The following is a 24,257-nucleotide window of genomic DNA, read 5'->3' as shown; positions in this document are numbered from 1 at the left end:
TCCCTGTTAATTGCGCAGGAGCCTGGTCCTCACAAAGAGAGAGGAGAGGCGCGCTGCTCTTCAAGGCACTCCACCCCCCCTCACTCCAAGCTCGTCGCACGAATAGGCACTTCCGCCACTCGCTTCCCCGCACATGGCGGAGGCCGCCCAATGGCAACCGGAAGGGAGGCTGCGTCGTTGCGTCACTGGAGCGCGGAACTCTACGGGGGTTTTTTTTTGGCGGCGGTTTGATTCCTCCCAAGATGGCGGCGGCTTTCCCTCAGTCGCTCGGCTCTCGCCGCAGCCGCTCAGGCTGGGACGGGACGGCGGGAAGGAGAGCGGCGGCGGCGGCCGCTCCGGCCTTGGTGGCGTTGGCGGCCGCCGTCGCCGCCGTCGCCTCGGCTTCGCAGGACCCCGGCGCGGCGGGGCGGCCAGTGAGGGAGCTGAGCGGGTCCAACTGGAGCCTTCTGCTGCAGGGCCAGTGGATGGTCCAATTGTGAGTCGCGGCGGCGTCGCTTGCGGCTCTCCGGGGGCTCTCGGACTACGACTCCCGTCGGCCCCTGCGCGAGCGCGGGCCTCCGGGGCTAGTGGGAGTTGTAGTCCAAAGCTCCCAGGAAGGGCGGGGCGGGGACACCACCAAGCAGGCTGGTCTCAAAATTGCCCAGTATCGCAATGGAGGAAACTGGACCTTGGTGGGTGGCAGTCGGTGGGTTTGGAGGCTCCCTCCCTCTGGCTCCTTTGGGCTTCACCGGGTACATTTATTTTTTTTACATTGATTAAATTTATACCTGGAGAAAGGGGAGGGCCCCAGTGGGTCATCTAGTCCAGCCCGCTCCCCTGCCCTACAGGGATATTAAGATGCCGGCCCTAATGTGATTCAAAACCATACCAGACCCTTCTTCTAGAGTTGATTCAGACTCTCTGATTGTCTTCTGCAATACAGTTAAGGTCATTTCCTTTTAGGTGGTGTGGGGGGGGGGTGCGCAGGAGGCACAAAGGTTCATAGTTTTCTTGATTTGATGCTGGGGATTAAAACAAGAAAACTATGGAATCCGTCCTGACAAGTCAGCCTGGATAGCTCAGTGGGTTGGAGCGTGGTGCTAATAACGGCAAGGTTGCAGGTTCTGATCCCTGTATGGGATGGCTACGTATTCTTGCATTGCAGAGGGTTGGGCTAGATCAGACACGTCCAACTCCCAAGAGACTGCAATCTACTCCCAGTACTGTATAAAAAAAATGGCAGTGATCTACCTGTTGTCACTGGAGGGAGGAGGAGTGTGTGTGTGGGGTGGGTGGGTGGATGGATGGAAGGGGGGGATTTTGAGCTTTTTGGGGGGGGGAGGCAACTATCGTCAGCAGCAAACTAAAACAGATTGCCCTATTGACGCTTCATAGGGACAGAGTGAGGGGGCGGGGCTTTTAATCCCACGGTTGATTAGGATGCCACAATCGACCAAGATCACTCAGGGATCTACCTGTTGATTGCAGTCAACCGGTTGGACATCGCTGGGCTAGGTGATTCCTTTTCATCCCTTCCAGCTCTACAGTTCTAGGGTTCTAAGAGGTGTCCAACTTAGAATCATAGAATTGGAGAGTTGGAAGGGGGTCCTTTCCACTGTCGAACAGTGTTTACTGTCAGAAAATTATTCCTGATGTTGAATCGGAATCTCCATTCTTGTAAATCCATGGGTTCAGGCCCTAGCTTCCAGAGCAGCAGAAAGCAAACTTGCTGCATCCTGTATGTGACAGCCCTTTAGATATTAGAAGATGGCTATCCTATCTCATCTCAGACTCCTCTTTTCCAGGGTAAACACAACTAACTCCCTCAAAAATGTTCCTCACATCCTGCCCTTCTTCCGGGTTATTTTACGGTGCTTTGTTGGTCTTGTTCTGTTTGCTGGTCACTGATTATCAGGCAACATCACTATCACCTGGTGGTATGGCTTGCGTTTCTTACCTATGCTCCCATCTCAGGGCTGGCCCACTCAGGAGGCCAGGTGAGGTGATGGCCTCAAGACAGCAGCATCCACAGGGACAGCAATTCCCAATTTCAGTCTCACCATCCCACCTGTGTTCCTGATGTAAATCTTCACTCGCTCCTTCTTCCCTGTTGGGGAGAGTGCTCTTTTTGTGGGGATCAATCGTCTCAGGTGCCCAATGTATTAGGCCGGTCCTGCCTATGAATCTTCATGGCATTTAGAGATGTGTACGCCCATGGCTTTTTTTAATTATAAGGATGTCAAATCCCTTCTTAAAGGTAAAGGGACCCCTGACCGTTAGGTCCAGTCGCGGACGACTCTGAGTTGCAGTGCTCATCTCGCTTTATTGGCCGAGAGAGCTGGCATACAGCGTCCGGGTCATGTGGCCAGCATGACTAAGCTGCTTCTGGCAAACCAGAGAGCGCTTGGAAACGCCGTTTACCTTCCTGTCGGAGTGGTACCTATTTATCTACTTGCACTTTGAAGTGCTTTCGAACTGCTGGGTTGGCAGGAGCTGGGACCGAGCAACGGGAGCTCACCCCGTCACAGGGATTCAAACTGCTGACCTTCTGAGCAGCAAGTCCTAAGCTCTGTGGTTTAGACCACAGCGCCACCCGCGTCTCCCATAGCTTCTTAGCTACCTAATAATGCGGCACAGCATTTCTCTTGCCTTGGTAGGCTGGTTGGAGGTGTATTGAAAAAGGAGACACCTTTTTAGGAATTTACAGAAGAGCCCCATTGGGTCGGGCCAAAGGTCCAGCTAACCTAGCATCCCTGTTTCCCACTGTGACACCCAGCTGCTTATGGGAAACCCCTAGACATGAAGGAAACAGCACCCCCCAACATGCTCCCCAGTCATGAGTATTCAAAGGCATATTCTGCCTCTGCTACTGTGAGTAGAAACCATTGATCTCCACATTCTCTCTCTCTCTTTTTCTTTGCATTTAGGGTGTAACTGTATGTAGAGTTTCTGTAGTCATTCTGCCAACTTTGTAAAGTAAATAACTATATCTCTGTATTGCAGATTAGAGGCTAGATGGAGGAAGAAAGGAGGATCTGCAAATGGCCACTTACTTTCTGAATTCATGGCAGAGATTGCTGCTTTAAGAGATCTGTGCTATAACTGGTCATTGAGTACATCTGACTGGGACAGAGAAGGCTGTCTTAGTTTAGGCCATGCAGGCATAGATAACTTTTTAAAAATAAAAATAAAAAGAGAGCAATAGACAGCTTTAAAAATGTTTCAGCTGAACCATTTGCATACACATTTTCTAGAGGATGTCTGTTAGCATGGCAGCTGGTAACTCAAGCACAGCTTCCTTTTCCACATTTTGGGCCTTCATAGGATGGAATCTAATTTGTATGGAAACTGCTGAAGTGTTGTAAAACCACTTGTCAGAAACTGCAAGACTGTCAATCTGCTTACAGCTCTGGTTGATTTAAAAAATAAATTAAAAAAATTGAATAATAGCAATTCAAGAGAGGGATCCACTACAGTTTAAAAGCAAAAAAATATTGTGTGAGAAGCCACTCGTTCAAGAACTTAGCTGTTTTCTAGCAAAGAAATGACAACCACATCTGAAGAAATGTGTTTTATGAGTATAGAGAAGGTATGGCCCCTTTGCGGTTTTCCTGCTTGAATCAGGATCTATAAACGGAATCTAGTTAGACTGCCCAGAGTTATATTTTTGTATAACAGTTTTTAAGGCACTGAAAGTGGCTGTAGTTTGGAATCCAAAGTTTGCTGCAGTTGTCCTCTAAATTTGTCTTTATTCCTAGATGAACAGTTATTAGAAAGTGTGTGCAACACAAACGCTGCTATTAAATAGCAGTAAATCCTTTGGTAAACCTGAACTCATGTTAGTTTACGTTGTGCACAAAGAGGATATTGACAGGCATGTTCTTTAATTATTTATTTTATTATATTATAACAGAATAGTTGGCCTTAAGGGGACGTTAGCATTGGCCTCTGTCCAGCAGCATATTATCCTGACACTTTCTGCATGGGTAGGGAGCTTCAGATGTTAGCAATTTTGGTGGGATATACACTGAAGAAGAGGAATTTGGAGGTGGGAACTGTCTAATTCAACGAATGTAAAGGAAGAATCGCAAAATGGTGAGGCATAAAAATGTTCAGTGCAACATTAATATCCTTAAGTTGAAAGGTTAAAATTGGGAGCACACTATTCTCAAATTCTTTTTCATTCAAAGGAATATTTGCCAAGCTCTTTGGCCAAAAGGTTTCTCAAAGATCAATAACAAAGACATTCTCAGCATTCAGGGTTACAGTCTAAAAGACATGAATTTGCTTGTTCAGCTTGCCTCCCACAATGGTACTCCTACCAAATCACTGTTGCTGCTGTTGATACACAATGGTAACTATGGTTGAAGGTCAATCCAGGCGAGACTGGAGCAATTCATAAGCGTGTGTTCTCACTCACACACTTTCTCAATAGTTTGCTTCAAAGTAGAAACCCTCCTTGCTAGAGCACACAGCATGTACGTCTGCAGCAAAGCATGTTGCAGGTGTGTTTGTGGATGCCACTGATCTATATTCTGGCAGTGTGTAGCTGAGAGCATGCATGCGCTCTCATTTATTTCCCAGGTCTTGTTTCACCTTACCCCACCACCAGCCCATCATGTATTATCCAGCTGCACATTACTGAGCATATGAGGATTTGGTTGGGCTCATGTCACCCAGCAGCCCACTTGGCCCCAGATACATGTTATATAAACATCAAATATTGAAAAACAAAATATCCTATACGAGCAACAAACAAACCAATAAATCAGTAGAAACTAATAATAATAATAATAATAATAGCGTCTGAAACAAGTGTTGACATTTTGGGTCTGGAAGAGAGCCCAGGCTCTGGGTCATCATCATAGAAATAGTCAGTTGTCTTGGATGCCGATACAATGACCTAGAAATAAATTTCCTATCCTTTATTTTCTGGAAATTGCAAGAACTGCATGGGGAGTGTGTGTAGAGGAGGAAGGCAGAGAAAGTTATGTTTCTGTTTGTTTAGTTTAGCTTGTGTAGTTTGCTTACCATATACCTTTCATCCGTCAAGACAAAGTGGCTTACATTAAAAGATAAAAATACACCAAAACAAGAATTTTAACTATCGTTCTGTTATGTACACTAGATTCAGCCACAATGGAAACAATTAGAATACAGCAACTTAGTTTAAAAAATCCAATAGATAGCTTTTGATATGTGAGAGGCAGCTGCTAACAGTCTGAAGATGGGCAAATAGGGCTCCAAGTGTATATTCATCAAGAGGGAGATTTGCAGTCTTGCTGCCTCCAATGAGATAGCCCTGTTCTTGTGCCTGCCTGCTGGATCTCGTTTTTCAGGCTGGGGAACCTGGATGTTGTTAGACTCGATTCCCATCATCCTCAGCCTGGCCAATGGTCAGTGATGACGGGAGATCTGGTCCAGCAATAGCTGGAGGGTCACACATTGCCCCCCTTTGTGCCAGTCTTATATGAATGGACACCACAGCTGAGCTTAAAAGGCCAGCCAGGTTCATATGGGACTATTTCTGAGGTGGCCTGGTCTAAAGCCATTAAAGGCAAACACCAGGGCTTTGAAACAGGCCAGGAAACAAATGGGAAATCCATGCAGGTGATACAAGACTGGAGTTGCTTGCTTTCTTGCTTCTAGTGCCAGGAAGCATTTTGTGCCAGGTGGAAGTTTTAGGACTACTTTTAAAGGCAGCAAACATGACAATAACCTACTCTGGAGTAACGTGGCGGAAATATACAGACAGCTCCCAATTTACGTGGGGGTTATGTTCCAAAGCACTGTGCGTTTAAGTGAGATCATGTATATTTGAAACACCCCACTCCACCTTGTTTTGTGGCATTTTTGTGATGTTTTCAGGGCCACTTCCGGGTTTGGTGTGATGTAGCGCACACATTGGACATGCCTAAATTGTTCTCTGCCTGTGACTGATATTCCTCAGGGAATTTCCCATTGGTCATACATTGCAGACTTTCCAGATATGGAAATGTGTGCAGTCATTAAATCATGTTGTCACTTTCCTTAGCTATGCCCCTTGGTGTCCCGCTTGTCAAGAGATGGAATCGGCATGGGAGGCTTTTGCAGAAAACAGCAAAGACCATGAACTCAGTGTGGGCAAGGTGGATGTCACTCAAGAACCAGGTAAGCCAAAATTATCTTTTTAGTGGGGAACTTTAATACAAATATATTTACATGCTTGTTTTCAATAGGGTATTCCTTGTGCATTGTTAATTTGTGGAACTGAAAATCCAGCATTTCATGTCAAATTCTAGACGTTACTTTTTCAGCAGGTGTGGCGAACCTCTGGCTGCAGACATGGGTTCCCATCTGGTCTAGGAGGGTGTTTTCCCCAAACCACAGCTGCCTTTTTTGTCATATGTGAGGCAGATTGAATGAATGAATGAATGAATGAAACTTCATTTGCATCAGCCATTGGCCATAGCAACAAAAGAACATTGTGATATACACAGAACAAAATAAAAAGCCGATTATATAAAACACAGTTTAGGGTCCTGAATCAGCCGTCAAATAGTGGACCTTATTCTGATTGCTCCAGCTAAAAACCTTGCAACCTTTGCTGTCCTCTGTTCCTCTTGATCTGCCAGGAGAAAGGACACTGTGGCAGTGGTTGGGCGACCCAGAATGGACAATAAAAGAGGGGTGGTAATCTTTGTAAAGGTCTTTGTAAAGATTGCACGCCAGGAGGGCATGTGCCAGTGATTCGGTACTGCCATCTCCGCAGGGACATAAGCATTTTTCGTGTGGCATCTGTTGGAATCGTCCCTCAAGTACAGCCGAGGGCAATACATTCAGTCATGCGAGGGTAAAAGCGTGTCTATATTTGCCCACCCAGCAGTTCGAAAGCACGTCAAGTGCAAGTAGATAAATAGGTACCGCTCTGGTAGGAAGGTAAACGGCGTTTCCGTGTGCTGCTCTGGTTCGCCAGAAGCGGCTTAGTCATGCTGGCCACATGACCCGGAAGTTGTACGCCAGCTCCCTCGGCCAATAAAGCGAGATGAGCATCACAACCCCAGAGTCGGCCACGACTGGACCTAATGGTCAGGGGTCCCTTTACCTTAACTTTACAGATAGGGTGCCAGAGAATCAAATTGGGAGGATGGAAAATGGTCACACCATGGGCTAAATTTCCTCATTGTGGCCCAGTTGTTCTGACGCTCGATATCATTTAGGCGTTGACAAATTAGACTGGGGCAGATAGAGATGCAACTGCAAATACGCAATCATGAACCTTAAAGGGCACTCTTGAATGTGCAGTGGCAATTGATGCACGGAGAACTTGCACAGGCTTAAATTCACCAGTGATGAATTGATAGGCTGCAACTTTAAGCCTTTCTTGACTTGGCTTTTCTTTTGCAGCCATATTGCAAAGGACAAACTGGTCATCTGGCATCAAAGCAGTGTCAGGTGATTGACAGGTGGGCAGGCCCCAATCCAACTGTCCAAAGTGGCATGCTTCGGTTAGGGGAAGCAGCCAGGTCCCAAACTCTGTACTACGGCATGCATCGTTAACTAGACATATTTTAAGTCTGTACTGGAACATTACTGCTATTGTGGGAATATGATAACTTAACTACAAGTTAACTTGAGCATTTGGCTGGACGAGCTGGAACATGGTGTCCTTTGATGTATTCAATTTGTCCCAGATGGCAAGAGGTCTGGGAACCCTTTATGTAAATTTTCTACCCTTGACCTGAGTTGTGCTACTGCTCATCTGCTCACTTAAAGTTAGCAGTGCTTTTATGCATGCTAACTAGAGGATGTTCAGGGTTTTGCTGGAGGACATCTTAAAAGTTATCCATTAAAATGTGGAAATAATTGAATCTGAAGAGTAGGAGTTGTCACCTAATTGTAAGTGAGGCTTTGAGGCTTGGGCAAAACTATCAGTATGAATTTCAAGAGAAGCTAAAAGAGTTTTGATTAGCAAAAGTTCTTGCTGGGTGCGTGTGTCTTTTGCCTTAACCATACATGCTGCTGCAGGTAGCTCACAAAAACACATACTGATAACATCTTTGCATTTAATTCAGTGATTGGTTATTCATGCTCCAACTTCACTTGTTGCTCCTCCCTGGGTGATGGTGATTAACATTTTCAGCCATTCCACTTCATGTCACTAATTATTAGTTTTTTGATCCGTTTGTTTATGAGATTAGTTGTTCCGTTTGTTGTAGAGATAAAGCCAGATGTGCAGTAGCTGCAGCTATAGTTCCACCCCTCCTTTGGAAGGCAATTGCTGTCGCTCAGTTTAATAGCAATCTGTGTGGCCTGCTCTAAGTCGGCCCATACAAATCTATCATATGCTGATTAACTCTAACCAGATTTTTTTATTTAAATCAGATTTTTTTGATTTAAATCAAATTTTTAAAATAATATTCTTTTGGAGGAAAAATCTTTCTAAAGACAGTTTTCTATTTAAGTTACATTATAGGCTATTCATCAGGAAATAAGGATTTGTTTTAAGTTTTTCATGTGTGTTAAAACTCAGTCTAAAGTGTTTTTTTTAAAAAAAAAATGTTTAACCTGTTTGTTAACATCAGTTAACAAACAAAGATACATGTCCTATAATGTTACTGTTTTAGTTAAATAAAATGTTTAAATTGTTATTAAGGAAATGATTATTTTTCTCCTTCCAATAAGGTACAGCAGAAAAGTTGTCCAAGTGTAAACAGTTAACTTATTAAACCTCACAATAATTTCATAATTATCTGTCTATGTATTTCTAATAATATAACCAAATCAGTAAAACTACTCTGAAAATTTATTATTCCAAACATGAAATCTTCATCTGGTTGTAAGTATTAAGATTATACCAGCAAGAATGAGTCTTTCTGTAAAAAAATGATTTAAATTGTGATTTAAATTGTGATTTAAATCCACCCTGAACCTAAGCAGCACTCTGCTCCTATAAATATAGTCATACTTAATTTACTACATCCTTGCTGCCAGATTGTGCACTTAATGGTGCAATCCTTTGCACGTCTACTCAGAAGTGAGTCCCATTGAGTACAGCGTACTCATGCATGCATATAGGATTGCAGCTTAAGTTTCACTACAGCTGAAAAGTTACTCAGTTACGTAATCAGTGTTGCTGACAACAAAATGAACATTGGTTCCATCATTTGCTCCCACACCGCTTGCTCTGTGGAAGGGGTCTCTTTACTTGCCTAGCAGTTTTGGGGGCCCCAGGCTTCTGTAAAATGTATCATGGCTAAAATCCTCCATTGTAGATGAAAACTGAGCTGGGAAAGGGGGTGGCTACAATAGTGCTAGAGGAATTGTTGATAGCTGTCAGTAGTTCTTGTACAATGGTACCTTGAGTTACAAACGCCTCAGGTTACAAACTCCACTAACCTGGAAGAGTTACCTTGAGTTGAGAACTTTGCCCCAGGATGAGAATGGAAATCGTGTGCTGGCGGCGTAGCGGCAGCAAGAGGCCTCATTAGTGAAAGCATGCCTCTAGTTAAGAACAGTTTCAGGTTTAGAACGGACCTCTAGAATGAATTAAGTTCGTAACTAGAGGTACCACTGTGCTAGTAGTAGTAGCAGTAGTAGTAGCAGTAGTAGTAGTAGTAGTAATAATAATAATAATAATAATAATTTTATTATTTATACCCTGCCCATCTTGCTGGGTTTCCCCAGCCGCTCTGGGCGGCTTACAGCACATAAAAAATGGTAAAACATTAGACATTAAAAATTTCCCGATACAGGGTTGTCATAGCTACAATCGTACCTCGGCTCCCGAACGTCTTGGGAGTCAAACATTCTGGCTCCCGAACAATCGAATACCGGAAGTGAGTGTTCTGGTTTTTGAACGTTCTTTTGGAAGCCGAATGTCCGATAGGACTTCCAGTTGGCTACAGGAGCTTCCTGCAGCCAATCAGAAACCGTGCTTTGGAAGTCGAATGGACTTCTGGAACAGATTCTGTTCAACTTCTGAGGTACGACTGTATTTATTTTTCAGCAGCAATGGCTGACTATTGGCAAGGCTGGCTGGGGCTGCCCTTCTGTCAAACTGCAGGCTCCCCATCCCAGTGTTACAGTAAAAAGATAAAGGGACCCCTGACCATTAGGTCCAGTCGTGGCAGACTCTGGGGTTGTGGCGCTCATCTCGCTTTATTGACCGAGGGAGCCGGCTTCTGGGTCATGTGGCCAGCATGACTAAGTCGCTTCTGGCGTACCAGAGCAGCGCACGGAAACACCGTTTACCTTCCCACCAGAGCGGTACCTATTTATCTACTTGCACTTTGACGTGCTTTCGAACTCCTAGGTTGGCAGGAGCAGGGACCGAGCAACGGGAGCTCACCCCGTTGCGGGGATTCAAACCGCCGACCTTCTGATCGGCAAGTCCTAGGCTCTGTGGTTTAACCCACAGTGCCACCCGTGTCCCAGTGTTACAGTACTGATGTACTAAACAGTAGATTTTTAGTTATGCTCAATCACCCACAGGCTGGAAACCGAAATGGACAACTAGTTTTGGGGACCAGCTTCACACACAGCGTAAAGTGACGGTATTAATTTGGTTTGTTATACAACTGTGTTTAGGAAAGCAAAATAATGTCCTGGGGGAAAACTACTGAAAATACTTTTTTACTTCCTTAGGCGTAAGTGGTCGCTTCTTTGTTACGACACTCCCCACAATTTACCAGTAAGTATCTCATTTCATTTGTCTGAAAAAGGCAAGTGTTTGCTATTGGACGACAGTATCTGTGCCATTTTTGGGGGGTTGGGATATTGTGAGGATAAGCAGAACGACAGAGGACATTGAAAACGTGGGCCAACTGTTGGTGTTCTGGAGAATGTAGCAACTATCTCCTGGTATGCCCCGCGGAGGACCTTAAGGTCCATAAATAACAACACTTTTTTTAAAAAATAAATTTTATTAACTAAATAAATAACAACACTTTGGAAGTCCCGAGCCTCAAGGTTAGATTGGCCTCAACCAGGGCCAGGGCCTTTTCAGCTCCGGCCCCGGCCTGGTGGAACGCCCTACTGTAGGAGATCAGGGCCCTGCAGGATTTGACACCTTTCTGCAGGGGCTGCAAGATGGAGCTGTTCTGCCTGGCCTTTGGGCTGGACTCAGTCTAACCCCACCTCTCATTTAAAAAAAAAAAATTTTTTTTTTTTGGATGGAACCCCTTATATGGGATTTGTATATACATTTTCCCTCGGCTCTTTTTGCTGGCCCATGTAGGACCAGCATGGATAGTTGGCCCTGGTGAATATTTGACGTTTTCTCCTCTTATGGCTTTGATCTATAGGCTACCACTAAAACGAGGCTGCATTTTAAGCTGCATTTTAAACTGTATTCTAACTTACATTTTAATCAACTGGTTTTTTAAAAAAATGTTTTTACTGTATTTATATTCAGTGTTAGCTGCCCTGAGCCAGTCTTGGCCAGGAAGGGCAAGGTATAAATAAAATTATTATTATTGTTATTATTATTTATTTATTTCCTCGGTGGAGCTATAGCTGAGGCTCTGTGTTGGAATTAAAGGTTTTTCAGGTTCAAAGGCGCACTGTTCTCTCCACAGTTCCTGGCACAGATAAAACTGGAATCCCTTTAAATAAAGTAACTAAAATGAGGCAACACTGAATTCACTGTGCTACAGTGAGGGACCACAAATGATTCTCCCTGCAGCAACTTCTATTAACACTGCAGATGAAGCGACACAATAGTTGCTCCTCCTCCTCCTTCAAAAAATGATTTTTATTAAAGATTTTCATGAACTACAAAAGAACATGCAATCCCTCTTTTTTTAAAATCAAATTATAAAGTGCTTTGGTTACTTTCAATGTAAGACGATATGATATCCAGAGGTAGGGGGAGAGAGTGGGTGATAAACTTGCACACTATTTCCCCCCCTTGTTTTTCCAACTTGCTATATGTGTGAGGTTTTTATGTCAGCATCATTTGGGTAGGTTCTCTTCTGTACGTTGGTTGGTTTACATGGGCAGTGAGAGGGGGTCCCAGGGTGTGGTTGTTGGCCTTTGATTGACTGCAGCGAGATTCGTTTCCATGTGTGGAAGGGGGGTAACCATAGCTCCTTCTGTGTGTTTTGGTTTTATACAATTACCTATTTTTGATTTCAGCGCAAAGGATGGAGTGTTTCGAAGATACCGCGGCTTGAGGACGCTGGAGGACTTAGAAGCCTATATCCTGGAGAGAAAGTGGGAAGCTGTGGAACCTGTGGCTGGATGGAAGTCCCCCTCATCTATTACGTAATTGCGTTACAGTACCTTGTCTTGTCGAAATTGCATCTTTATATATTTTTGCGGGGGTGGGGGGAGTTGAAAACTAGCTTTAATTATTCTAGCTCAGGGGTCAGCAAACTTTTTCAGCAGGGGGCCGGTTCACTGTCCCTCAGACCTTGTGGGGGGCCGGACTATATTTTTTTTTGGGGGGGGGAATGAACAAATTTCTATGCCCCATAAATAACCCAGAGATGCATTTTAAATAAAAACACACATTCTACTCATGTAAAAACACACTGATTCCCAGACCGTCCGCAGGCTGGATTTAGAATGCGATTGGGCCAGATCTGGCCCCCAGGCCTTAGTTTGCCTACCCATGTTCTAGCTCCTTAACATTTAGGGTGACTTTCTGTGGTGTGTATTTTCGCAGCCTGGCTACCACTCACTGGTAGGCAATGTGCCGCCCTTGTGACATCAGAAAAGAGGTAATTGTTCTAGATGTCATGGAATGAGTGATTTGAACGTTCACTTGCTGTTCGGACAGTAGCCACGTGCTTGTAGCAACTAAGTGTATTAATATTATTTTTAATAAATTTATTCATTTGGTTTTTTCAAATTAAAGTTTTACAATCAGATATCCAACATACATCATAAAAAGAAGATGTCAAAGAATCTCCTGGACTCCCCTCCTCTCCTTTGTGGGTCCTATTGTTAATCATTTCCTCCTGCATCTTTTATTATAATCCAGATCTTTTACATCTCCATTATATCTAGAGAGCCAGTGTGGTGTAGTGGTTAAGAGCGATAGACTCGCAATCTGGTGAACCGGGTTTGGGTCTCTGCTCCTCCACATGCAGCTGCTGGGTGACCTTGGGCTAGTCACACTTCTTTGAAGCCTCTCAGCCCCACTCACCTCACAGAGTGTTTGTTGTGGGGGAGGAAGGGAAAAGAGAATGTTAGCCGCATTGAGACTCCTTTGGGTAGTGATAAAGTGGGATATCAAATCCAAACTCTTCTTCTCTCTCTCATCTAAAATTCACCATTAAAACTACAAGTGTTATTCCACTCCTACTATCAATTTTAACTGTTACAATGGTATTTAAGATAAATTATAATCTCCCCCCATTCCTTATTAAAATTTAGATCTTCCTCATTTCTGATTCTTCCGGTCATTTTTGCCTTCTTGGCATAATCCATCTGCCATTCTTATGTAGTCGGGACTTTATCTTCTTTCCATCTCTAGGCAAGTAACATCCGTGCAGCCGTGGTCGCATACATAAATAATCTTTTCTGCTGCATTGGGATTTTGGCACCTAGAATTCCTAAAAGAAAGCCTTCAGGTTTTTTAAGAAAAAGTTATTGTAAACATTTTTTTCAATTCATTCTATATCATTTCCCAAAATTCTTTTATTACCTTTAAGTGTATTAATATTGAGTAGTGAGACCCAATGAGGATAAAATATGGTGATAAAATGGTAATGATAAAATATGAAGCACAGTAGAGCACAATTGAGTAATGAGGCACGGTTGTTGCAGTTTTTATGTAAGAGCTGAGAAACCGGCCGCTTCTCTGTGAAAATCTGTTTAACTGCGCGAAACTGTCATAGGAAAGTAAGAACCTTCTACAGTGATCTATGAACTATTACATACAGTCAATTGACTTGTTCTAGTCTTCGGAGCACATCACCTAGCTCTTGTTGTTGTTGTTTAGTTGTTTAGATGTGTCCGACTCTTCGTGACCCCATGGACCAGAGCACGCCAGGCACTCCTGTCTTCCACTGCCTCCCGCAGTTTGGTCAAACTCATGCTGGTAGCTTCGAGAACACTGTCCAACCATCTCGTCCTCTGTCGTCCCCTTCTCCTTGTGCCCTCAAGCTTTCCCAACATCAGGGTCTTTTCCAGGGAGTCTTCTCTTCTCATGAGGTGGCCAAAGTATTGGAGCCTCAGCTTCAGAATCTGTCCTTCCAGTGAGCACTCAGGGCTGATTTCCTTCAGAATGGATAGGTTTGATCTTCTTGCAGTCCATGGGACTCTCAAGAGTCTCCTCCAGCACCATAATCCAAAAGCATCAATTCTTTCGCGACCAGCCTTCTTTATGGTCCAGCTCTCACTTCCATACATCACTACTGGGAAAACCATAGCTTTAGCTATACGGACCTTAGTTGGCAAGGCGATGTCTCTGCTTTTTAAGATGCTGTCTAGGTTTGTCATTGCTTTTCTCCCAAGAAAAGAAGATGAACCTGAGGGGCTCATCTTCCAGCGTCATGACTTTTATATGCCTGTTGTTTTTGTCCATGGAGTTTTCTTGGCAGGGATACTGGAGTGGCTCCGAGTTCTTGCTCCAGGTGGCTCACGTTTGGTCAAAACTCTCCACTATGACCTGTCCATCTTGGGTGCCCTGCTCGGCATAGTTCATAGCTTCTCTGAGTTATTCATGCCCCTTTGCCATGGCAAGGCAGTGATCCACGAAGGGGACCTAGCTCTTATAATGGTTAAAAAACATAATTTCTGTCATTATCCTCTACTACACTGTTAAATTATGGTGTAGATGGTCAAAGATTAGTGCAGATCAAGAAGGATGTGACATAGAACATGTAAGAATACTTAATTTGTCGTGCCTTATCCATTGACATTGGTATAAACCAGATATTTGTTCTTTATTAGGATGCATGGAATGGCAGGACTCTTCCATTTATCTGCATGGATCAGGGTGAGTAAATGTTCCCCAATTAATTCTATATCACAAGTAGCTTGCACAATGCATTGTCAATGGCATTGTCATGAAACTAATGGTATAACCCCATACTTAATGCTAATGAAATGTGAGGTTAGCTCTGTATCCCGTGGAGAAGCTTTTGTACTTTTCAGAACTCAGTTCATATGCTGTTGGCTGATTTACCGTATTTTTCGCCCTATAGGACGCACCGTCCCATAAGGCGCACCTAGTTTTTTGGGTGGGAAATAAAGGGAAAAAAATTATTTCTCCCCCCAGGTGCGGGCTGGGGCGGGGGAGGCCCGTGCTTCCCCCGACCCCAGCCCCCAAACAGGCAGCTCTCTGCAAGCCGTGGGAGCCCAGCACTGGCTCCCGCTGCTTGCTGAGAGGTCCGCGAAGCCTGGACGGCTGAGCTCAGCGAGGGCAGGCTTCAGCATGCAGGCAACTCTCCGCAAGCAGCGGGAGCGCTCCCGCTGCTTGCGGAGAGGTCCGTGAAGCCTGGACATGCTGATCTCAGCGCGCGCAGGCTTCGGCATGCAGGCAACTCTCCGCAAGCAGCGGGAGCGCTCCCGCTGCTTGCGGAGAGGTCCATGAAGCCTGGAGAGCGAGAGGGGTCGGTGCGCACCGACCCCTCTTGCTCTCCAGGCTACAGCGAAAGCCTGCATTTGCCCCATAGGACGCACACACATTTCCCCTTCATTTTTGGAGGGGAAAAAGTGCGTCCTATAGGGTGAAAAATACGGTACTTTCTTTCAGCTATATAGTAAATTTCAAAACGGTGGTGGCTTATCATATCAGAACGTCTATACTCTGGTAATTGAACACTAGCTGTTGGAATGGGAAATTTATGAGGCTGTCACAAGCAAACCCTTGGAAATGACTCATATTTACCATATTGCATGCTTAAATTCTAGTCACCAGAATATGCTGCAAGAGGCTTTTTTTAAAAAAAGCAAGGAGTACAATTTCTACTCTGATAATTACAGTGTGCAGTGACATTAACTATTTTGTAACTGGCTTTAATTTTTTACCAACCTGCATTTATTTATTTTCATAATTTATATAATGACCTTCAGTGTAAGTTTATGTTCCCAGGGGGGTAACAGTGCTGTAAGAAACAATCACGGGGAGACGTTGCTAGTCCTGACATAGTTAGGTTTTAGGTGGAAATTAAAGGCATGCCTGTTTTTCCAGGCTCTTGGTAGTTAATATAGACAAGAATTTACTGCAGAGAGTGTTGTTTATCTTTTGCTGTTTTAGCTGCTGGTTGAGTTTTTATTTTTTTAAATAATATTATTGCTGTATTACATTTTATCATGTTGCACTCTGAGAAAGGAAGCCTGGGGTGTTGATGTTCTTGTTGATGACAATGCTGCAAAAAAATAGAAAATAAACCATGCAAATTAACACAGCAGCTGTCCATCCAGATAGAGTAGCTTAGGTTTTATTATTTACCATACTTTTCCGTGTATGACTAGGTTTTTTTTTTACTAAAAAAAATGTTTAGAAAGGGGGGTTGTCTTTACATGGGGGCAATCTCCCCCCATTTTCTTAATTTTGAGTCCCCCAAAATAGGGGGCGTCTTATATATGGGGGTGTGTTGTACACGGAAAAATACGGTAAGTTAAAAAATGTGGGTATAGCCAGTTATGTCAATCCACGAGTGGGAAAAAAATGCCTTTCCTCTCCTGTCCTCTCCTTCCAGCCCTGCCCTTGTAACCCCTCCACAGATTTGGGAGAATAAAGGGAAGTCTTGTTACACAAGTAGGTTTCAGCACAGGTTGTCTGCTAATGTGAGCCGTCCTTAAAGCCTGGACAGCAGAGATGTGTTAAGTCTGTATGATAACAGTAGTAAAATTTGTATCTGAGCAGCATGGACTTGGACTGCATGGTTTTGCTAGACCTGCTAACTGTACTTCCACACACAATGTGTGTTTTACTGCATGTTGTTGTTGTTTAGTTGTTTACTCATGTCCGACTCTTCGTGACCCCATGAATCAGAGCACGCCAGGCACTCCTGTCTTCCACTGCCTCCTGGGGTTTAAATTTAGAATTCTTTGTACTATTAAAGTTGTAATGGGAAACATGGTCATAATCCCCCCCCCTGCAAGCAGAAATGCTTGTTCAGATGACTTCATTGTGATAGCTGTTTTTGTGAAAGAAGTCTTGCCATCCATCCAAAACGTAATATGGGAAATATCAGTAAATATGTATGGTTTCTATTCTTATCTGTGGAATATAAACCATGTGACATTTTTAGACAGACCCGAAGGCAAGATTGCATGGCATGAAATTATGATTATAATAAGTGCAGAGCTTGTCACTGCTTTCTGAGAGGGTGTTCATCCAGAGAAATCTATCATTACATCATTCTGGCCTGCCTACGGTCAGATTAATTTTCTGGCAAATTGTAACTGTGATGGTGCTTGCATGCAAATTCAGGGTTTAGATCAGCTTGTTTTCCAGTTGGTGTTGAACGGCTGGACCATGGTACAACAGGTGAGGTGTAAGGAAGCATTTTATCTATAAGCTGCACATTTGTATATTGAGTGAGATGATGAATACTAACACCAGCTATCTTGATACTATTCTGTTTCCTGGTGTCTGTGAGATAGCATTTTTGACCATTTAAACCGCTTTAAGTTAGAGAGAACGTGGAATTCTACAAATGTGTTCTATAACCACATGAATTGCTACTTCAGATTGTTTCTCAGGATGGAGATGGTCAGCTTGATATTGATTGATATTAATTGTTAATGATGAATTGGGGGGAATGAAGTCCTCAGGGATTACTTAAAAAATCAAAAAGCCTCGTTAGGGAGACAAAAGACTAAAGACCCAAAAGAAAAAAAGAATAGATTTGCATATAATCTGTGTCCCAATTTGTATTTCTGGTCTAAAAGAATTCCATTCTGTCTTCTGGTGCAAAGTATATAGGCTTTTCATCACAGAAATGCCAAAATGACATTACTTTGCAGTCATCCTAGCAAATATTAGTTTTCGATGGATGTTCAGACTGTGTGCAACTCATTTGAAACTGCTTCAGACTAGTAAGAATTTGTTTTCTCTTTTGGTTAGTGACTAAGGATTTTTTTGAAAGTAAAGACAATCAATTGATTTGTCTGAATGTCATGTCCGGTACTAAAATTCCACTTTTATTTTAAGCTGTTTCTTTGTCTCCTTTTATAGCAAATCCACAACTACTTAACAGTCACTCTTGGAATTCATGTTTGGGGTTCTTATGCAGTCTTCATATTGGCCACTTTATTGATTGGTCTAATCCTGGGCTTGGTAAGTTTTTTATATATATATTATTAAACAGAATTGTAGGCAGTCTTTACTGTAGATAATATAGCAGTCACATCAGCCTGGAAGTTTGTAGTGGGCTTAGCCATTTGTGATTTTTCAGTGTTAAGGTTCACCTTCCATCCTACCATTCAAATAAGAATTGTGGAAGATACATGGGGTCTAGAATACTGACACTTTACTAGAGAGGAAGAAGAGATCCTCAGTTCATTAGGGGAGTAAGGGAAAGGCCGATTCCATGCACTTGGTCCATGTCACAAGAAATGCCAGAAGAACAAGCGCAGATTCAGGCTTGAGACAGTTTTGACGCACTTTCCCCCATGTGCTGTCCCTGAAACAAAATGGGCAAACTCCAGGCTAGAACACCTTAAATTGACATCTAACAACTGAATCCTGTGTTCATTTCCCCCCCAAAAACGAGTCAGACTATCTCCCAAATCAGCATGCATGTTGTTGTTGTTGTTCAGTCGTGTCCAACTCTTCGTGACCCCATGGACCAGAGCACGCCAGGCCCTCCTGTCTTCCACTGCCTCCCGCAGTTTGGTCAAACTCATGTTGGTAGCTTCGAGAACACTGTCCAACCATCTCGTCCTCTGTCGTCCCCTTCTCCTTGTGCCCTCCATCTTTCCCAACATCAGGGTCTTTTCCAGGGAGTCTTCTCTTCTCATGAGGTGGCCAAAGTATTGGAGCCTCAGCTTCAGGATCTGTCCTTCCAGTGAGCACTCAGGGCTGATTTCCTTCAGAATGGATAGGTTTGATCTTCTTGCAGTCCACGGGACTCTCAAGAGTCTCCTCCAGCACCATAATTCAAAAGCATCAATTCTTCAGCGATCAGCCTTCTTTATGGTCCAGCTCTCACTTCCATACATCACTACTGGGAAATCCATAGCTTTCACCATACAGACCTTTGTTGGCAAGGTGATGTCTCTGCTGTTTAAAAAATTAATCAGCCTACCATTTTAAAGCAAAGAGTAGCCTTTCAGGAGATAGTTCAAGGTGGGCTTGGGCACCCTCCAGCTTGCAGGCCAAGTTGGGTACAGCGGGGGTCAGTTTGGCCCATGAGGCCATTTCCCCTAAGCCAGGCCCACCTGCCCCACACCTGAAGTCATATGTGACATTGGGTGGGGCAACAAAAGATGTGGCTGCAAAGGAACAGTAAGGAGTGTGCACTCCTCATGGTTCCTTGGTGAGTAGGGCTTGGTGACAGTGCTGAAGAGCTGATTGGTGCGCCACTAGGATTGACTGTACTGCCATGTTCCTTCCTAGGGCAGTTTGCTCTTGATGCCAGACAGTTGCTTGCCTCTAAATGCTACACGCGAGCAAGGGACAAACACACTGAGAGCCATACCCTCTGCATTGCTCTGTCTGCCATCTTATCAGGGACGCGGGTGGCGCTGTGGTCTAGACCACTGAGCCTCTTGGGCTCGCCGATCAGAAGGGCGGCGGTTCGAATCCCCGCGATGGGGTGAGCTCCTGTTGCTCTGTCCCAGCTCCTGGCAACCTAGCAGTTTGAAAGCACGCCATTGCAAGTAGATAAATAGGTACCGCTGCTGTGGGAAGGTAAACGGCGTTTCTGTGGTCTCTGGTTTCTGTCACAGTGTCCCATTGCGCCAGAAGTGGTTTAGTCATGCTGGCCACATGACCCAGAAAGCTGTCTATGGACAAATGCTGGCTCTCTCGGCCTGAAAGCGAGTCGAGCACCGCAACCCTATAGTCGCCAGACCAGGCTTCCTCAACCTTGGCCCTCCCAATGTTTTGAGACTACAATTTCCATCATCCCTGACCACTGCTCCTGCTAGCTAGGGATCATGGGAGTTGTAGGCCAAAAACATCTGGAGGGCTGAGGTTGAGGAAGCCTGGGCTAGACCTAACTGTCAAGGGGTCCTTTACCTTTTCCTGCCATCTTCCATGAGGTTGAGGGCGAAGTTGGAAGGAGACAGCCTACTCTGCCTGTGGAAACTTTTTCTACACAATTTAGACCGCTGAACTCCTCAGGGTTCTCAACTGTGTGAGTAGTCTGCAGGAATTGATTTGTGAGTTGCACATTAGAGTAAGTCATTCCACTTACTATGAATCATTTCTCCTTATTTCCTGTGGTCCTTGTCATACATACCTGATTTAATGTTATGTTGCTTCATTCCTGTAAAAACCCCGCTTTTCCTCTCTAGAGGATACCATAAAATGCTTTCACAAATGTTAATGTTCTTCTTCTGTTGCAGAAGTAAGGTGCATGAAGGCTAAAATTAGTAGATCTTTTGCATTTTTAATATGTGGGGATTTGGCTAAGCTTGGTTTGTATCCAGTTTTTGCTGATGCACCTGGAGTTGTTAAAACCCAGCAAAAAATGGAACAATTTAAGGGGAACGCTTTAGATCACCTCCCGTTGCATGCAAAAGGGTGGAGGTCATGTGAGCCTAGGGCTCATCATGGCTCATTCTTGTAACACTGGCAATTTGATGGAAGTTTGTTCAAACAGAACATGCCAATCTGTATGCAGTTGAAAATGTCATGCTCATAAGAACAAGCAACAGCGCAGTATAATGTGCATAATTGTCAGTTGTGTTCATGGTTTTCCCCAGGAGCTGAATAAAATTAAATTACAAGTGTGCTAAAGATACAGCCATTGCACCTCTGTGGATATGTAGCACTGAGATACAGGTGAATGGTAAAACCCCAACAACTTCTTAAAGAATAGCGTTCAGACGTGAAGAAACCTGGTTCTGGTTGGAGAGCTTGTGGGTTGCCTTTGTAATACTTTTTCCTTTCCTTCAGATACTGGTTTTACTTACAGACTGCATTTTCCCACCTAAGTCCGAACTGGAAGATTCTGGTAAGTATGTAATAAAAAACTAAGCTCAGTGTACAATTTTGCAAGGCAAACTGCATCATTAATGAAAGGTAGATAACCTAAAATGTAATGTTTTCAGCTGTTCATGTAAAGTGATCAGATTTCTGTATACAAGTGTTAAAGGAGTTGACACGGCCAGTTTTTGATATGAAGGTTTGAATAGTACTTGAATTGTGGGATACCAGTTAATTATATTAAGCAAGTGACATTGGGCCTGTGAAGAGATGAGTCCTTTTCCAAATTGGTGCAATGTTTTTCAAGTACTGTAAGCAGCATGAGAACAGCTATTGGGCTGATGACACTGGAAATGTGTCTTCCTAACCAAGTATGAAGAAGTGTGTGCATTTATAAAAATAGAGTGGAGTTGAAGGTAAATAGTTTGCTTGGGCAATTGGGATATTCAAGATCTGTGGCACATTAATAATCTGCATTTTAAAAAGACATTACAGTGGTACCTCAGGTTAAGTACTTAATTCATTTCGGACGTCCGTACTTAACCTGAAACTGTTCTTAACCTGAAGCACCACTTTAGCTAATGGGGCCTCCTGCTGCTGCCATGCTGCTGGAGCACGATTTCTGTTCTCATCCTGAAGCAAAGTTCTTAACCCGAGGTACTATTTCTGGGTTAGCAAAGTCTGTAACCTGATGCGTATGTAACCTGAGGTACCACTGTATTGTAATGTCAACTGTGTTCCATAAAGAATGCTACCAAAGGAATGTATTGCCAATAGGTTTGCTGAAGACTGCAGCCTTATTTTCAACTGGGGAGAAATATTGGACGGCTGGTAGAAGAGGAAAAGGCAAAATCAGGGACTTAAAGCATTTCCACTCGCAAAGGAGGATGAATAACTTGCATTGAGCGTGTGAATGAGTATCTGCGCGTGGGATAGATATTAGGAGGTAGTGGTCTGGCCCTTTTAGGTAATGCCAAGTTGCAAGGTGATGCAGTTAACATGTAATCCCATTAGCAAATACATGGCACGGTGTAGTCTGCTTCTTCACAGCAAGCATAAGAAGAATGACAGAATACAGGAGAGCCACCAGATGGAGGCTGTTGCAGATTTTAAGTTTAATAGCAACTTTAACATAATGTATATCAGTGTTTTTTTCTCAATTCTTCCTGCCAACAGACTTGGTGGACCACAGTGATGATAAAACAGAGGAGCAACAGGAGACAGTAGAGCATATAGCCGAAGAACCAGTTGCCGAAAAAGGTTTGTCTGGTGGAGAAGATGAGGAAGATGAGTCTCAGGGAAACTCTTCGGAGGACTCTGCAGTTGAAGGATCCGAGACTGAAAATGACTCTGAGCACCATGCACCTGACAAAGTGGAGCAAAGCTCTCTAAGGCAACGTAAAAACCAGGTGGAGGCCGATGAACTATAGTGCAATTAGCTGTGTATGTACTTTTATCTGGACCAAAGAAGCATCGGGGACCATCCTTGATTGCAGCTGACGCCAAACACTTGACCTGTAAACTGTTACAGTTAAATCCATGCTTTGTGTCGGAAGGCTGCTTGCTGTCATTGTCTTTAGGGCCAGTAATTTCTGGAAGATACATTTTTAATGTTCAGATAGAAGCCATGACAATCACGTAACTTTGATTTTGTACTAGATGCAGGGGTGGTGTCGATGAGAGGCGTTAACTTTTGGCTAGGATGCCATAGGCAAGGCACACTGTACACAGATGCAAATTGTGTGTTTCAGTATTATGTGCTTACAGATTTTAGTTAATCTAAGGCATGCTTTGGTCTTTGTTGGCACAAGCTAGTCAGCCATGGAATTCAAAGCTTTCTGTAAAAACCCTATAGTAGTTCCTCGTTAGATATAAGGCAGCTTCAATTATTATCAGTGAAGAATTCACTTGCATATACATGCAGTGCATCGTTATTTTTGAAGTGGTTAAATGCATAGATTGCATATAAGAACACATTGGAGGTGCTTACCGTATTTTTCTGTGTATAAGACGAGGATTTTTTATTAAGAAATCATGTTAAAAATTGGGGGTTGTCTTATACACAGATAGTGCAGAGGGGGGATGGGCGATTGGTTGCAGTCGCGAGCAGGAGATTGTCAGCAGCTATTGGGCGATTGATTTGTGGGCGTGTCAAGGGCTGTTGTCAGTTGGCTGCCCCTGCGTCAATTGGGCGGGTGATTGGCGGCTTTTGCGTCGCTTTTGATTTTAATCGTTGTTGAGTAGTTGGGTGAGTGTTTTTCGGCAACCCCCCCCAAAAAAGCTAAACAATTCTACACTACAACTCTTGACAATCTCCCCCCATTTTCTTAATTTTGAGTCCCCCCAAACAGGGGACATCTTATACACGGGGGCGTGTTATACATGGAAAAATACGGTACTTGCAGTTGCCTAGTGTACATCTGCAACATGTAAACAGCACAGCTCCCAGTGCCACAAATAGTGTAAGTTTATAAACCTACAAATTTTATTTTGGATGTGCTGACTTGTCTCGAAAAAGCATTTAAAAACTATGCACTATCTGTTTCTTGTTGTTAATGTATCGGGCTTCCATGTGGGTTGCCCAAACACTTGTCTGTAAGGTGAACTTGCTTCCTAGTTCTTTGACCATATATGAGGCTCTCCAGGTTACTTAATGTGGCTTTGATCATGTTGATACTTAAAATGCATTCCAGCGCAAGGAAGATGCAGAATTAGAAAACCTTGCTTAGTTTAAAAGAATGGATGATACCTGAAGTGACTTACTTGCAGATGATCACTTATTCTTGATGACCAAAATACTCATTTGATTTAAAAAGGTTTAGACTGCATTAACAGCTTAAACATAATGCTGTCTGAAAGAAACATCCGTAATGGTTTCAGTTGATTTATTTAATGAACAGCGGTTTGTTTCTAAGTGTTTAAGAATGTTTACTGACTTCATACATCCCATATATTGATCAGTGTAGTATAGCTGTGTAAATATAGCTTCAGTGTAGCAGTGACTGTTGTCACCCTACCTAAATGCTCTCTGCAGTGCATTGGAGTGAATTAAGCTTACAGGGCGAAACAAAAGCAATTTAATGGCAGCATAATTGGATGGCTTGGCTAAGAGAATAAGGAATGCAGAGCAGAGAATGAAAGGCAGCTAATTGCTGGATATGATCAGCTGACATGGCAAGAGATCATTCTGTTACACCAAGGGTAGCTAACCTGTGGCTCTCAGGATGTTGTTGGACTG

The 24,257-nt window shown here is 43.6% G+C and overlaps 1 protein-coding gene across 1 annotated transcript; it reads left to right on the top strand.

Annotated features, from left to right (window-relative positions):
* Positions 1-216: 216 nt before the first annotated feature.
* On the top strand, positions 217-22,574 carry TMX4 (thioredoxin related transmembrane protein 4). Its single transcript, XM_053380728.1, has 8 exons — positions 217-475; positions 6,014-6,129; positions 10,606-10,651; positions 12,097-12,225; positions 14,863-14,908; positions 18,101-18,202; positions 20,990-21,047; positions 22,196-22,574. The coding sequence occupies exons 1-8, from the start codon at positions 243-245 to the stop codon at positions 22,447-22,449; spliced, it is 984 nt and encodes a 327-aa protein (XP_053236703.1). The 5' UTR covers positions 217-242; the 3' UTR covers positions 22,450-22,574.
* Positions 22,575-24,257: the final 1,683 nt, after the last annotated feature.

The sequence above is a fragment of the Podarcis raffonei genome, chromosome 3, assembly GCF_027172205.1.
Source record: "Podarcis raffonei isolate rPodRaf1 chromosome 3, rPodRaf1.pri, whole genome shotgun sequence".
Lineage (NCBI taxonomy): Eukaryota > Metazoa > Chordata > Lepidosauria > Squamata > Lacertidae > Podarcis > Podarcis raffonei.
Note: the sequence above shows the minus strand (reverse complement) of the source record. Positions and strands in the feature narration are given on the sequence as shown.